Source organism: Crotalus tigris, unplaced genomic scaffold (genome assembly GCF_016545835.1).
Source record: "Crotalus tigris isolate CLP2741 ecotype Arizona unplaced genomic scaffold, ASM1654583v1 scf7180000024469.1203045, whole genome shotgun sequence".
In the NCBI taxonomy this organism is placed as follows: domain Eukaryota; kingdom Metazoa; phylum Chordata; class Lepidosauria; order Squamata; family Viperidae; genus Crotalus; species Crotalus tigris.
Window position 1 is genome coordinate 439,303 of NW_024100640.1, and position 17,747 is coordinate 457,049.

The window sequence follows — 17,747 nt, forward strand, 5'->3', positions numbered from 1 at the left end:
GATATTCTGATTTGGACCTGGCTTGAATGCAGAGGTCTGTATATATACCCATCTCTGGCAAATGGACAGCTTTGATATCTCACAGCCTTCTTCTATGGCAGGAGAGCTGTTTTGAAGAAATGAAAGGAGTTGCAGCCAAAAATAAAAAAAAATAAAAGAATCCATTTTCCATCTCTGCTGCAGAGGGGCTTAAAAATTGCTTCTCTGCACTGCAGGCTTGCCGGCTTGCATTTATCTTTGTACATGTAATTTTGGAATTTGTAAGCATTGAGACTTCTGGATTGGTCGCAGAAGAACGTAGGATCTCCTGAATGCAAGCACAAAGATCAACTTGTGCTCAGTGGTCCCTGCCTCATAAATAAACAAATTAATTAAATTAAACAATGAAAGAAAAAAACATTTTTTTAAAAAAAAAACATTTAACGTGGTCAAGGGAACGTTGTGAATTTTTCTGTTCTGGAAATTCTAAAACACCTGATCTACTAATAGCAGCACTAAGATACCGTTTGAAGGCTTTTTAAATTTTCTCCAGCACTTCCTGGAATGATCACATGTGATCCACAGACAGGAGCAGAGATTGGATTCTTTCTGCTCAATGGACATGTAGAGAAAATCGATTTGACAAAGGGCTTTTTTTTTTAATGGAAGCATCCTGAGAAAGATGCTCATTGTGTTTTATTACTCACAGATCACCCAGGCCATGTGTGTTATAATAAAATACACAATGTATGTGTTAAATTTGATAAATTTCATGTGATTTTATCTAAATATGTAATTATGGATAAATGTCCATCAGGACTTACTAACATATTTGCACATAATACATAGGAATGAATAGTAATAAAGAACGTCTACTTGAGGTAAGGGTTCTACATTTTTCAGAAGGCAAGGCGTATACTGCAATTTAATGCATAACTTTGATAAATTTTTATTTAAGCACATTAAGCATATTAATACTCGTTTATTTAATCATTTCTCTTCTGTCTTTTTAAAATCTATAATTCATTAACCATCTGGGAATTGCTGCTAATGATCTAGGGGAAGAACTAAGATTTGTGCACATTTCTACAAGTCTGAAGAATTCAACTTCCAGTGTTTGGCCATCCATACGGGATCAATATATGAAAAGAAATGAAAATTTGACAGAATTCAAACAGGAACTAGGAAGCCTGGGGAAAGATTATGCAATGAGTTACCCTGTTAAGAAGGCACACATTAAAGTTGTTTTCTCCATGGAAGGGACCTTGGAGGTCATCTAATCCAACCCCCTGCTCAGGAAGGAACCCTATACCATTTCGGACAAATAGCTGTCCAGTCTCTTCTTAATAACTTCCAGTGTTGGGGCATTCACCGCTTCTGGAGGCAGGTTGTTCCACTGGTTAATTGTTCTAACTGTCAGGAAGTTTCTCCTTAATTCTAGGTTGCTTCTCTCTTTGGTTAGCTTCCATCTGTTGCTTCTTGTCTGCCTGCAGGCGCCTTGGAAAATAACTTGACTCCCTCTTCTTTGTGGCAGCCCCTGAGATATTGGAACACTGCTATCATGTCCCCTCTCGTCCTTCTCTTCGTTAAACTAGACATACCCAATTCCAGCAACCGTTCCTTATATGTTTTAGCCTCCAGTCCCCTAATCATCTTTGTTGCTCTACTCTGTACTCTTTCTAGAGTCTCAACATCTTTTTTACATCGTGGTGACCAAAACTGGATGCAGTATTCCAAATGTGGCCTTACCAAGGCATTGTAAAGTGGTATTAATACTTCACGTGATCTTGATTCTATTCCTCTGTTAATGCAGCCTCGCACTGTGTTGGCTTTTTTTGGCAGCTGCAGCACACTGCTGGCTCATATTTAAATATATACCCACTCTCTATAGTACTGAATATGTTACTTAGTTGGGTAATGAAATGTCTGCAAGAAAACCACTAAGCTCAGAGAGAAGAAAGGACTGCTCATTTCAACCCTGAATTACAAATATTCTCTTCTATGGCATAGCATGGCATAGCATAGAAAGAACACAACAGAATAGAATTTTATTCTAAAAAGGCGGGAAACAGCCAAAGTCACAAAAAGAAGTCAAACCTAAATGGCTTTTTTTGCATTTCTCAGTGCTCATTTAAGCTCCCCAAATCTCTGAAGAACTGAAGGACATCAGGTAAACCCATTCTTTTCTTTTTTTAAATACTGTACATTTAAGAAAAGTACACATTTCTCCTTCCCAATTCCCATTCTTGCATTCATTTCCCCCAGCACATACGCATTTTTGTGTATGTTTTATATTAAAAGCAGACAGGATTGTATATAGTTTCTCTCTCCCTGAGCCAAAAAAACCAGCATCCCAAATGTTTTGGAGGAGGTGGGGGGAACCAGGGTGCAAAAGATGAAGACGGTCATTTGACTACCCAGAAATGAGTAGCAGGAGAAAAGTGATGTGGGGGACGTCCCCCCCTCCCCCAGCAAACAAAGGAGAGAACAGCAGCTCCCTGTTTTCCCCTTCCACTTGATAAGGAACATGCCAGGGGAAAGAGGGCCTGGCCAGGAGAATTAATGATGCACTTCAAAAAAATAAATAAACCAGAGCGGCGAGGGAGTTCTCTCCCTTTCCGAAGGATGACTCACTAAGAAATCAGAGCCTGCACATCTTTCTTTGCAGTAACTTATTTATTTCTTAGATTTTTATCCTGCCATTATTATTTTTAAGTAACTCAAGGCAGAGAACAACATAATACTCCTTACTCTCCTGTTTTCTCCACAATAACTATCCTGTAAGGTGAGTGACTAGCCCAAGGATAGGCAACCTTGTTCTTTTATGACTCGTGGACTTCAACTCCCAGAATTCCTGAGCCAGCCATGCTGAGGGGAAAGGGAGAGGTTTCCAAGCTGAGCCATGCTGGCTCAGGAATTCTGGGAGCTGAAGTCCACGAGTCATCAAAGAGCCAAGGTGGCCTGCCCCTGGCCTAATGGTTAAGGTTGCCTACCCCTGGACTAGCCCAAAGTCACCCAGCTAGCTTTCATGCCTAAACTGGGATTAGAACTCACAGTCTCCTGGCAATTGGCCCAAACTTACCCAGCTGGTTTTCATCCCTAAGATGGAATTAAAACTCACTGTCTTCTGGTGATTGGCTCAAAGTCATCCAGACAGTTTTTCATGCCTAAGGTGAGACTAGAACTCACAGTCTGCTGGCAATTGGCCCAAAGTCACCCAGCTGGTTTTCATGGCTAAGGGGGACTAGAACTCACAGTCTCCTGGCGACTGGGCCAAAGTCACCCAGTTGGTTTCAAGCCTAAGGTAGAACTAGAACACACTATCTCCTGGTTTCCAGGCCAGCACATTAACCACTACATCAAACTTGAAGGTGTTGGAAGAACACTCCATACATTAAGGATGCAGTAAAAGAATAAATACCGCTGTTCTTTTAGAACTACTTGTGGACTTCCAGGGGCCACCAAAAATGAAGTTTCCCCCACAACATGAGAAATTTGGAGGGGAAAATACATCATGAAATCAACATATAAAATCTTTCATCCTGTCTCTTCAGCAGGGATGGAGAGATCTGTCAGACTCTTTCTGGTTTTCACACTTCGAGCAAAAATCACCTCTGCCTGTTTCAGTTTTACTTCCAACCCCACTCCCCTCACCTAGACATTTAAAGTTCTTTTTAAGGAGAAGTCTAAACAAAACCTGTCCCCAAAATGTTGCTGAATATTTTACCTCAGAGTTAAACATTTTTACTGAACTGAATTTTAATTATTTATTAGATGTATTCGATTTTTATTTATTAGATTCCTTCCCCTTTTATTTCCTTTATAAGTAACTCAAGGTGGCTAACATAGAAAATATTCTTCCCTTGTCCCATTTTTCCCACCACAACAGCCCTGTGAGGTAGTCAGTCTGAGAGGGAGGGATTGGCCCATGGTCACCGAGCTGGCTTTTATGCCTAAAGTGGGACTAGAACTCATAGTCTCCTTTAATTTTAATGGAATGGAATGGGAAAGTTGTTAACTGCATGATTGAAAACTATTGTAGTTTATTTTATTTTATTTATTTATATCCTCTAATATTGTTATGAATAACTGAAGTTATTTGGATCTCTTTGAACTCTCAGAGTCGCTCTGAACCACGAGATGGTGGTAAATAAATTTGATAAGCAAACAAACAAGCAAATAAATTTTATATTAATTGTATTTAATTCTGAGTAAAGGGAAATGGAATCAAAGTTATTTTTGGGTCTCTTTACTATGTTTTGACCCAAATACATTCATATTTCCCAGATATTATTATTATTGTTATTGTTATTATTAGACTACCTGTACATATAAAATTAAAAAGCAAATTACTGGTCACTAACATGGTAATTTTTGCAAGAAAACCTTCAGTTCCATGTAAGTCCCACCTGACATAGAGAAGATCTGGAGAACTAATTTCTCTTCTTGTAAATAAGTGCTATATAGTGTCCATATCCATTGTATAAATAGTTTTACTATAAGTCTCTTACAGTAGTCAAATCTGAATAGTACTCAGAGTTTGAAATGGCCTGAAGCCTGGGAGATGCCAGGTAAATCCATCAGCTCTTTTCTTAAAACAATTTCACTTTCTAAAACGTTTCATGACATCTGGGAAACTTTTGTTAAAAGGGTAAAAATGGAAGGTGGGGCAAAATGCACATGCCATCAGTAGTCTTAAGAGACATGGTAGGGTGTGAAACATACTAAAAAAGACGTAAATATATTTTCTTTTCCTAAAAAAAAAAAAAAACCACAAATATATTTTCTTTTCCAAGCTGACCAGTAAATTCCAACTTCACTGATGATCTCCAGATTCACTGCCTAGAGTGCAAAAGACAACAACACTGATTTTGTAGTATGTTTATCTTCTTCTTGGTAATGGAGCAATTCCCTTCTCTTACATAATGAACACATGATCTGGAAAATAGACCCAATGGGACATTTTCTTATTATTATTTCTTAATTCTTGAGGAGTTGAAGGAGTTGCTCATGTTCTGTTTTATTTACAAATTTTGTGGGCCTGGGCCAGTCATTCCTTGGTGTCAAGAATGCTGAGCGTTGATCCATCATGACTTAGGACAAACATGGGGCTTACATCTCAAGTAAAGGGGAACATCTGGTGCTAAAAACAACAGCAACAAGATTTCTTACAGGACCGGTGAACTAAAAGATACTGAATTAAACTTTTTTTTTTCTTTTCATAGTCACTATGGTCACAAAGTTCCTCCCCCAGTGCCGGGTTTCAAGAAGCAATGATGAAAAATTACGCATAATTTTTTCACATAATTTCCAAGAAGTTGAGTGTTCTCTGTCATTTCAATTTCTTTGGGGAGTCTTTTTTGAGAGAAATTCATTCTTGCAAGTTAGTAATCAGTACAGGTGGTCCTCGACTTACGAGCACAATTGAGGCCAATATTTCTGTTGCTAAGTGAGACATTTGTTAAGTGAGTTTTGCCCCATTTTACGATTTTTCTTGCCACAGTTGTTAAATGAATTAGTACAGCTGTTAACTTGATTGTTAAGTGAATCTGGCTTCCCCTATGGACTCTGCTAGTCAAAAGGTCACAAAAGGGGATCACATGAACCTGGGACACGCAACAGTCATAAATATGGGTCAGTGGGCAAGCATCTGAATTTTGATCATGAGACCGTGGACATGCTGCAACAGTCATTAAGTGTGAAAAATGATCATAAGTCACTCTTTTTAGGCTGCTGTAACTTTGAATGCTCACTAAACAAACTGAGATAAGTCGAGGATTATCTATATATCAGGGTCTTCAAACTTGGCCCTTTTATGATTTGTGGACTTCAACTCCCAGAATTCCTCAGCCAGCCAGGCTGGCTGAGGAATTCTGGGAGTTGAAGTCCACAAATCATAAAAGGGCCAAGTTTAAAGACCCCTGCTATATATGTGCTCAGCCTCTGTAGGATTTTGCTGTCTCTTTGACTGCCCAAGAATCTTTGGGTTGCTTTGAATTGAAACGTGGGAAGTTAGGGAGGCTGCAGCCCTTTGAAAGATGGAAGACAACATCAAAAGTTCTCTGATGACGTTACCTAGTTGGGTAATGAAACGTCTGCAAGAAAACTACCAAGTTCAGAGAGCACCAAGGACCTCACATTTCAACATGAACTTCAAAGTTTCCCTTTGGCCTTTGGAAAATCTAACATGAATTGACACTGGTCATTTTCATCATTTTGCATCCATTTAGTTCAGTTCTTGATTATACTTACTGAGTGGTGCAAACTTTCAAGCATATCATCACAAGCGCCTTTTTTTCTTTTTTTCCTCCCTAGAATCCCTTTTTTTATTCCTATACAGAATGCCGCTTTAACCTCATTTGGCACATTTGTATACTGAAATATTAGTTAACATGTCGATGCCTGCAAAATCATAAATGTTTAATATCTCGAAACCATAAAAGAACCAGGCCTCACGCTCTTAATAATACATAGCAAGATATAAATTTTAAAATAGTGACAAGAGGCCGTTCCATTATTTTTAATGAAAATACATACAAAAAATAAGCACTCTGCCTTTTTTTTTCCGAGAACCTGCCTCCTGGCAAATGCATCACTATGAATGAAAAAATCAAAGCCAAAAGCCAATTTGCTTTCAAGATCAGCACTTTTTCTTCTATGAATTAAAGAAGAGCCTTTGAGCTTGATCAGGCCAATGGCTTTTCGAATGCTGCATTCTGAGTCATACAGTTGTCTGATAAAGGCACTCACTTGGGTGTCTTTTTCTTTTTTATTGCTTCCTAGAAGCTGATCCTGAAAACACAGCTCTCCTGATTCAAGAGCTAGAATACAACAGTACATTTAGTGCAGGGGTGAGGAACCTTGGCTCTTTTATGACTCGTGGACTTCAACTCCCAGAATTCCTGAGCCAGCATGGCTCAACATGGGAACCTCTCTCTTTCTCCTCAGCATGGCTGGCTCAGGAATTCTGGGAATTGAAGTCCACCGGTCATAAAAGAGCCAAGGTTGCCTACCCCTGATTTAGTGACAGTTCAGGGTTACAACGACACTGAAAAAAATGACTTCTGGCTGCCATTTTTCACACTTACGACCATTATAGCATCCCCACACAGTCACGTGATCAAACTTCAGATGCTTGGCGACTGGCTCGTATTTATGACCGTTGTAGTGTCCCAGGGTCATGTGATTTCTTTTTGTAAACAAAGTCAATGGGGAAGCCAAATTCACTTAACAACCAGGTTACTAACTTAACAACTGCAGTGATTCACTTAACAACTGTAGCATGAAAAGTCGTAAAACAGGGCAAAAACTCACTTAACAAATGTCTCGCTTAGCAACAGAAATTCTTGGTGGTCATAAGTTGAGAACTACCTGTACGGTCACCAGATTCTGATCCTCCATGAATCTGTCTGGACCCCCTTTTTAAAACCACCCAAACTGGGGGCCAACTTCACATCTGACAGCAATAAATGCTACGGTTCAACTGTAGAATTGTATGAAAAGAAATATTTTCTTGAATTGGCTCCAGATTGCCCCACATTTACTTTAAATGGATGACCTTGCATTCTAGCTTTGTGGGTGGGTGGGAAAAACTGCCTTCATTCATATTTTCCATACCATACAGGAAGGCTGAATTGCTGTAAATGTTCCCTCGTTAATTTGAGTGCTGGAGTTGCTTCCTAGAAGGAAACGATTAACAGCACTTCGGCCTTTCTGTAAAGGAAGCTACTCCAGCACCCAGATTAATTAATCCAGGAAAATTAATTTGATGGATAGGCTTTCAGCGAGATCTTCCCCAACTTAGATGCCTCCAGATGTCAGTTCCCAGAAATTTTCAGCAACAGTCCAGTCCTCCCTTGGTATTTGGGGATTTCCATTCAACTGTCAACTAAGCAGTGGGTAATTTTAAACAACATCCATCCACACTGGAGTAAACTTTGCAATTTGGACAAGTAGTCCTCAACTCATGAGCCCAAATGGGATCAGGATCTCCGTTGCTTAGTGATGCAATCATTGAGCGAATCATCACGTGATTGCATCTGATTTTACAACTTTTTTGCTTTAGTTGTTAAGTGGATCATGCCGTCATTAAGTAAATCCCATTGCTTTCCTGGTTGGAAACTTGCTGGGAAGATCACAAATGGTGATCATGTGACCCCCAGAATGCTGCAGCTGTTGTAAATACATGCCAGTTGCCAAGTGCCCAAATCACAATTAAAACGTCCAGAGGAATGCTGTGACGGTTGTTGCTTGTGAGGACTGTTCATAAATCACATTTTTCAGCACCACTGTAACTAGACAAATGACCATAGGTTGTTCGGGTTTTCTTTGCTGCTCAAAGCACGAAGCTGAAAGCACCAGCCTGAAGATGACGAATGGGACTTCGTCGAAAAGTCGCCAAGACACTTCCAATTTTACGTGGGAGAAAACCCGAACAACCAAAGACTCTGCGTTTTCAGTTTTTCAAACTTCTCAAATTTATACTCTCCCCTATCTAGGTCAGTTTAGGAAGTTTTTTTTAAAGCTAATGAAAAATTCAGGGCTCTTTTTTGATGCTGATGATGGTTTTGCTCAATATTGTTGGAGGCTTTTTGTGGCTGTGAGACAGCGATCCCCCAACAACTGAATAATGTAAACTTCAAATGAAAAATGACTTTGACTCTTACCCTGATGCCAGAGTACAAAATAGGGACTTTGGGGTTACAATATAACATATAAAGTTTCCCCCCCCCCATCTTTAGCGTCAAAGGGTTTTTTTTGTCCGCATTTTCAAAAATCTGGTGTAAAAAACCTGTAAAAAATGCTTATTGTAAAAAAGGACTAAGGGTGAGATGATAGCAGTGTTCCAGTATTTGAGGGGCTGTCACAAAGGGGGGGGGGGTGTCAACGTATTTGCCAAAGTGCCAGAGGGTAGGACAAGAAACAATGGATGGAAAATAATGAGAGAAGCAACCTGGAATTTAAGGAGAAACTTCCTATCAGTGAGAACAATTAACCAGTGGAACAGAATCAGAGCTGAAGAAGCTTCTTGGATGAGAAGTGAAACGTCTTCAAAGAAAAACAAGAAAGTCCAGTTGCCATAGTCTGGGATAACTATGACCTGGATGACTGAGAATCTGCATAGACAACCAGTGGGACAGCCTTCAGACGTAGTGGGTGCTCCATCACGGGAGCCTCTTAAGAAAAGACTAGAAAACCACGTGTCAGAAATGGCATAGCATCTCCTGCTTGAGCAGGGGGTTGGACTAGAACACCTCCAGGGTCCTTTCCAATTCTGTTATTCTGTCTTGAGACCACACTGGGTGCTTAACAAGAAAAAGCTCTTCTACACAACTTCTGAGCAAGTTTGGCGCTGCTTGAGAACAATCAGAAAGCTCCACGTCTGCAAATTTCCAAGACTTATTTATTTCTCCACATGACCTGGGAAGATCAGTCAGCAAGATGCCCTGCTCCCTGGAGTCATTCTCAGAATTTAAAAAAAGAACAACTTCCAATTGTTTTAGATGGAAGAGATTATATGGAATACTCCCATCCACAGAAAGAACAAGCCAGATCAAGAATGGAAATTTTATTTTAAATCCCTAACTTCTAATGTAAAAGTGTGCCGCAGCTGCCAAAAAAGCCAACACAGTTCTAGGCTGCATTAACAGAGGGATAGAATCAAGATCACATGAAGTGTTAATACCATTTTATAACTCCTTGGTAAGGCCCCACTTGGAATACTGCATCCAGTTTTGGTCACCACCATGTAAAAAGGATGTTGAGACTGTAGAAAGAGTACAGAGAAGAGGAACAAAGATGATTAGGGCATTGGAGGCTAAAACATATGAAGAATGGTTGCAGGAATTGGGTATGTCTAGTTTAATGAAGAGAAGGACTAGGGGGTGACATGACAGCAGTGTTCCAATACCTCAGAGGTTGCCACAAAGAAGAGGGAGTCAAGCTATTCTCCAAAGCACCTGAAGGCAGGACAAGAAGCAATGGATGGAAACTAGTCAAGGAGAGAAGCAACCTAGAACTAAGGAGAAATTTCCTAATCAGTAGAACAACTTGAGGATTATGATAATATTTTAAAGAAACAAATGTTCTCTGCCTTTCAACAAACTCTTCTGGATGCTCAGGCACACCTAAGCCATTTGTTATTGAGATCAACCTGCAATTATTTATACACTGAATTTGCAACTTATGTGAGCTCAAAACTCAATCTGGGGTTTCTTGCCAAAGACCACTTAGAAAATCTAAACCATTAAACTACTTTTCAGCTGTCCACAATTCTCATTGGCACCTGCTTTTAAAACCTTGCAATGAACATTACTGCTTGTATTATGAAGAGTGCTCTTACTGTGTTTCTTTTTCGTAGGTAGAAAATGAATTCCTTCCTTCTGTTGCACAAGTCAAAAAATGTGCTGTTAAAAACCCCAAACCTGAACAAGTAGATTGACAGGCTCTAAAAGCAGTGATGATCCTGCACCCTTAATTGTAGGCACAAGAGAGCGATCTATGGCAATCCTGGCTTCAAACTCCGATCTCTGGAGCTCTCAACTGCCAAGGTGAAATTATAACATGAAGCCACCATACCTGTCCAGTGGTTGGAATGGACTCCCATCGGCGTTTCGACAAGATCATAGATCTACGTTTCATGGTTTTGCTTAGGAGAACTTCTACTCCGAAGACTTTCAGTCTAACGGCGAAGGAGTTATTTTCAATCCATTCCTCAGGTTGAGTTCAAGGACCCCAAAGTTTCCTCTTTGTAAACGTATCATGAGGAAGAGAATGGAGCAATGGGATTATTACTCCACGATCTTCACCAATTTGGAAGTCTTGATCGCTCAACAGAAAGCAGGGACCAGAGAGAAAGTACATGTGGCGGGGTGTGTGTGTGAAGGTTGGAGGTGGGGGAAAATATCCACTAATGAATTGCCTCATAGAGGCATAAAGTAGGTAGACAACACCAGACGCATTCAAACTGAAAATAGCTGTTGCTTAGGAACGGGAAGAGTAAATTACAGCACCTCTGCTATATATAATGGAGAGCTCTTTTACATTTAAAATGAATTAGAATACCTCGGATCCACAGGATTCGTTCCTGTTTCTTCTGACCATCATCTCATGGAAAATGAGAAAAGAAGGACTTTCGTTCTTTGTAGATTCAGGGTTACACCTTGCCACCCACTCAGCAACCTCCCCCCCCACACACACACCAGAAATGCAGCAGCTAATATACCCTGTCAATATGGCATACCCAATAAACTGGTTCAATGATGTTGGTGGTGGTGGTGTTCTTTTAGATCTTTCCAAGGGGGGGGGGAACACTATCAAACCAACCAATCCAGTCTTTCAACAAAAGAAAAAGAAATTTGTCGCCTTGCATCACAACCTGGCGAAAAAGTGCAGAATAAATGTTCTTCTACATCAGGGGTCTTCAAACTTGGCCTTCTTATGACTTGTGGACTTCAACTCCCAGAATTCCTCAGCCAGGCACGTCCCTGTTCTATGTGATGCTAAGCTGTTCCTCAATGGGGGATGGGAGGAAGAGAGGAGAGGAGTAATTTACAATAGGTGGGAAGCCAAGTACAGGCAGTCCTCGCCTTACGACTGTAACTGAATCCAACATTTTTGTTTCTAAACAAGACAGTTATTAAACGAGTTTTGCCCCATTTTACGACTTTTCTTGCCGCAAGAAAAGCAAATTATTGCAGTTGTTATTATTGCACTGTAGTTGTTAAGTAAATCTGGCTTCCCCAAGACTAAGATATTTGACCTTTAAGCTGTGGTACTCTAGTTTATCCAAGTGATTCTCACAATACTTCACACAATGCTTTTTGTTGCTGCTTCTGAGATGTAGAGGGCCTTGACTGTAATCCTTGGAATCAATAGGCTAATCTTAGTTGCATCTTTTGTACTATTTCTATCTTTACTTCCCAGGCAAGAAGTTTTTGCTTGATGTTTTAGTAAACCTTCTCAGACAAACAACCCAAGTTCCAACTTTCACAAGCCAAAATTATAACCTGTGAATAAACCCAGGCTACTAATCATTCAGCCAACTGCCCCAAAGAAAAAGATAACCATGGTGTCCCTTAACTTGAGGTTAGCCTCTAGAGCAAAAGTACACAAACTGAAGTGCAACTTCTTGGTTAGATGCTCTAAGATCTAAAAACATTATTTCTAAGGTATAAGTGATACAAGAAGAAAATTATTATGTTTATGAAAGAAAAGAATGCAAATTCAACATATTTAGAAAGGGATACTTAGGCCACTGAATCGAACCCCTTGCTTGAAGCAGAAACTCAGTTTAAACCATGTATGAGAAATAGTTCTATAGTTGCTGACTGAATACATCCGATGCAGAGAGCCCCCCCCCCAGTTCTCTAAGTTATTGTCCTGCTGTTCTTACAAAGAATCTTTATTTATGACCAGTCACTTAATGACACTTCGAGATTCCAACACACCTACCTGAGAAGTACTTATGACCTGGAGTTGAAGTTCTGGTGGTTCTCCCCTGCCATCACACGACCACATATTTACAGCTGATTGAAGTGTCCTGCGGTCATGTGACCACATTTTATGACAAATTTGCTGAAAGCTGGTATTTACTTCCAGACTGCGGCCAACCTGGCCCACAGCAAACTATGACTTAATGACCACAGTGTTTACTTAACGACCAGGGCAAAAAAGATTATAAAATTGTAAGATCACATGACCAACTGGCTTTACAACTGTCATGAGTTATGACCAAGGTGAGCAGTTCCAATACAGTCATTAATTTCAGAATTACCTGTACTGTTATGCAGGGTGTTGTTTTTTTTTAACTTATATCCATTATGCCAGGGGTGTCAAACTGCCAGCCTGCGGACTGGATGCGTCATGGCAAAACTGCGCCCACCCCATTGCCAGCAATGGGAAAAAAGTTGTGATACGTCGCGACATGTCACGTGACGTTGTGAGTCTGACACCCCTGCATTATGCTATTTCATGTAACTTAGAATAAGACACTAAACTGGCATTAACCTTCTGTGTGACAGTCTCTTAAGTACTTGAAAGATGCTATCCAATCCCACCCCGTTTTTTTTTTAAGTCTTAACATGCCCATTACTTAATTTATGATCATCCTTGTTCTTTTCTGAACCTGTTCCAATTCCTCTGACTCCTTAAAGAGTGATGCCTAGAATTGGTCATAATACTAGGGAGAAGATCTCTCCAAATATAATAAAATAGAACAATTGTTTCTTATGGTATGAAAAACTGATAAGATTTTTTTAAAAAAACATCCATGCTGCTTTTTAAATAATTAACATGATACTTTCCAAGATGCATCAATATGATCTCATTATAATTTGTTCTGGAAACCTCCAAGGTACTGACCTCATACTGACTGATCAATAGATCCCTGATTTTTTTAATTAGATAGATACAATAGTTTCTTCTCTAGGTCTCTGGCATATTATCAGTTTTCCATAATTTCTCAAAGATGACATGTAAGATGGATAGGAATACTAGCTAGTTTTCTCTCTACCCTAAAATGTACTTCATTTGGCTTGGGAGATTTAAATTTATTTAGAAGAGACAGATATTCCTTGAACATGTTTCTATCACTGTCAAACTTTGAATCTTAGAAATTTAGATTTAAATGTTGATCAAGTGAAATCAAAACTGAATTTTAATCATGGGTTCCTCCAAAACTTTACCATACCACTGAAGTCTACAATAGCTGCAGCCTTACATAAAAGACTTTACTCAGGAGCCAGCAGGGTGGATCACAACAATAAGGTGATAGATTATTTTTTCCAACAGTTTTCACAATGACGTTCAAATGGGAACTTGCCTTGGAAGCTTGGCAGATCCTATAATTACTCATGGCCCGTATCAATAAATACAAACATCACCAACACAGAGACGAAGTGCCCAGATCAGAGTTGTTCCAAAGTAAGAGTATTTGCACTCAAAGCATGAATATTAGGCTTTAACCATATTTTTTTTTTAAAGCACTGTTTCCATTTAAAAACAATGAGGAGTAAAGGAAGCTGAGGTTCTTGAAATATGTAGGAATTCAAACCCAGTGATTTGCCCCCAAGTTCAAATATATCCACTGGATGTATTTGTGGTTACTGCAATTCACAAATATTCTTAGCAAGAGAGTGAGGATGAGTAACTTGGCCATTTGAATCGAATTCTGCCAATCTAACAAATGAAAAAGCTGAGGTTCCTAATGACTGGGGGATTCTGGGAGTTGAAGTCCACATCGTTTAAAATTGCCAAGTTTGAAAAACACTGCTGTACACTGGTCCTATAAATGAAGGAAAACAGCAGCAGAGGGATAAAAATAATAAATATCAATGTTAATGACCATGAAAATCTATTAAAAGGCAAACCTAGGTGGGTATTTAATAACCATAATTCAGAGGCACTGGATAGCTGCGCACAAGATTGGCCTCCAAATACGTAACACTCTTCAATCCTAAATTAGCCAGGCGCAGTAAAATCCTTCAAAATCTGACCTGCGATCCTCTTGGTCCTCGTTTGTGATCCCATTCAGAATATCCCATGATCTACAGAAAGACAAGAGAATAGGAGTAACTGCTGTAACAGCATTGATGCTACTACTACTACTGCTATTAATTTGTAATATATCTGCATACATGCAAATCTATAAATCAAGGGATATGTCTGCACTTACGGAAAGTATGCCACTATCAAAATCACCTTTAGGGCCATTTGCCGTGTCCCATGGTGACCTGATCACAATTTTTATATTTATTTATTTGTTTTATTTATTTGCCACCTGTCTTGCTCTGAAGCTACTCTAGGCAGCTTACAGTAATAAAAAGGAAAAAAATGAAAAGAGTGTAAACAGAAGTAAAGTAACAGAGCAATAAAATAAACAATGAAAAAGGAAGGCAGTAAAAATAATATGTCATTTTTTGCCATTTTCCTGCATTTATTTCTGCTTTTCAGCTAGAAGCCCCTAGTGGATAAAATAACCATCAGATTTTCAATTTTATGACCGTTGCAAAAAAGGGTCATAAAATTGGGCGGGGTCACGTGGTCACCTGCATAACTACTGCAATGACTTAACTGTTGTAGTTCCAAGACCGCCTCTTATTTTTGTCTATGCATGTTCAGCTTTGGTGGAAGTCAAGTTGTTTTCAAAATTGCTTGTAAAGGACAAAATACTGTTGGCAAAATGCTCATGAATGGAATGTGATGTCTTTGATTTATTTATTTATGTTGGTGGAATACTGAGGTTTGACAAGAGTTAACCAATACTTTTCAGATTGGGCAGAACTATCACATAAACATAGAACACAGATCTACCCAACTCTCAAAGCTGGGTGGAAAAAAAACACAGCCCAATGTCCATTAACTCCAAAGAACAGGAAGAAAAAAAAGCCCAGGATTTACTGTAAACCTTGGAGCTGGGAAACATATACATGCGTTGTGTGCACATATATACACATAAGAGAGAACTTGATGTTGTGCTTTACGGTTGAAATTCTCAAGCTTTCCTCAGAATAAAATAGAAAAGTCAAACTATTTCTTCACAAGTACTTTTTAAGAATTTGCCTCACCAATTTGGGCAAAGCATTAATTATAAAACAGTGTTCTTAAAATCTAAATTTACATTGTATGGACTGTGGACATTTTATAAGGCTCCATAGTTCTATTATCCATTTGTAAGTCAGTTACAAAGTCAAGTCCTAGATATTTTCTTTTTAGCAAATCAAAAGCAAATAATCTGGTACAATAGTCTATAACTCCTGTTTACACTAACATAATAAACATTTGCTAACAGCCATGACAGCAACATCTTTAAATGAGTTGTTGCCAATCTATTACAAATGGTGCATACTGTACTAATTGTTGAAACAAACCCAAAAAGTCCTTTATCTGATCTCCGGATCTTGCAATGTTGCTCTTAAAAGTTGTTCCACTTTGGAAACCTTTCTCCCAAAAAAAAAATCCCATTCAGAGCTGCTGCTGTTAACCAAAAGTTCTGGCAAAGTTGCTTTTGTTTGGAAATTCTTTAATAACTCATAGTAACAAACTTTAGCAACCATATGTCTTCCATTTCATTGCATTGCGCTGAATTGTACTGCAGTTTTTCCTTGACAAGCATGTTTTCATAAAATCTGGCAGACGCTTTGCCTTTTGTCAAACCATTTTTTTATTTTTATTTTTTGCAAAATGCTGAATTCTGGCCACACCCTGAACATGTAGTTCATTACCAGTATCTACTGAATTAAAGCCGTGATGTACAGTCAAGGCTTGGGATGGAGCCAAAATTCTGGAAGGTCGAAGGAAACCAATGTGAATTTCCAGACAACTTTCGAACGCAAGGAATCCTAGCTGGAATTGAACATGGTATGTTTGTAAACTATACTGAAACCTCATTTTAATAAAAGCCATTCATAAAATGTTTGATCAAGTCCATTCATATTTACGGTTCACATACCAAGGCTTATTGGCAGCAAAATTCCATAAAAGAATAACTCCATAAGGATGGGGAGGAGGGAGAAAGAGCAATGATTTCACACAGCTGAATTCAGAGGGTGAAAAATGTGTTTGTGGTCAGCTTTATAGAGTAAACTATCCCAGGGGTAGGCAACCTTGGCTCTTTTATGAGTCGTGGACTTCAACTCCCAGAATTCCTGAGCAGGCTCAGGAATTCTGGGAGTTGAAGTCCATGAATCATAAAAGAGCCAAGATTGCCTACCCCTGGACTAGACCAGTGTTCTCAACCTTTCTAATGCCGCGACCCCATAATACAGTTCCCCATGTTGTGGTGACCCCTAACCACTTATACATCACCGGGTGCCAGGGGCGTGGCCAAAGAAAAGGGGGGGAAAAATGGCGGACAGCCTTGTTTGGCGACCCCCGTGAAATGGTCGTTCGACCCCAAATGGGTCCCGACCCACAGGTTGAGAACCACTGGACTAGACTAAGAAACCAATGCCATGTAGGTCTAAAACTACTTTGATTAGAATATCTAGAGTAATTAAATCCTGCGAGTCTGAACAGATCTACAGTTGGGTAGATCTGTGTTCCATGTTTAGGATTAGTATTCTAATCAACTACTTTGATTAGAATATCTAGAGTAATCAAATCCTGCGAGTCTGAATTAGGGAGGGGTCTGTGTGAGACGCTTACTCAAATCAGTTTGTTGGAATAGACTCAAACTTTGCTTGTTTGATGTTGGCTTGGTAACAGCTTTTCCTTCTGTACTTCAAGGCTATTCTCTATGCCTTCTACCAGTTATCTGCCAGGCCTTCAAAGATGTGGGTGCTCCATCACTGGAAGTTTTTAAGATGAGACTGGACAGCCATTTGACTGAAATAATACAGGGTCTCCTGCTGGAGCAGGGGGTCGGAGTAGAAGACCTCCAAGGTCCCTTTCAACTCTCTTATTTTGTTAAGAAAATAAGTCATGCTCCGGCAGAGCAGTTCATGGGAAACAGCACAAATCAGGAACACAATCTTTTGTGTGTTTCGTGGTGAAGAATTTTTTTTTCAGGCTTCTAACAGTGATCTCCATTCCAAATAAAGCCACAAGATGAGATCATGTTTGGTGCTGGAAGATAGCAGGGAGAAAGGGAAGGGGGGGGGGGGAGAGAGGAGAAGACTACATATTTTAGGACTTTTCTCATGGCAGCGTATGACCTTTCCAGCCTATTTCCAAGATGTAAACTGTGTTTGACTTTGGTTGAAATCAGAGTTCCTGCAAGGGTGAGAAAAGAAACCAAGAAACATTTGGAGGAGGAAGAAATGATTTTT

The 17,747-nt window shown here is 39.4% G+C and overlaps 1 protein-coding gene across 2 annotated transcripts in view; it reads right to left on the reverse strand.

The window, feature by feature from the left end:
- PDE3A (phosphodiesterase 3A) overlaps positions 1-17,747 on the reverse strand; it is a 281,509-nt gene that overhangs the window by 81,095 nt on the left and 182,667 nt on the right. Inside the window, exon 2 of one of the 2 annotated variants that reach the window (XM_039332943.1) lies at positions 14,475-14,525. The exons of the other annotated variant lie outside the window; for it this stretch is intronic. Within the exon in view, the coding sequence (XP_039188877.1) occupies positions 14,475-14,525 (51 nt within the window). The remainder of the gene's footprint in view (positions 1-14,474; positions 14,526-17,747) is intronic. 2 annotated transcript variants of the gene reach the window in all.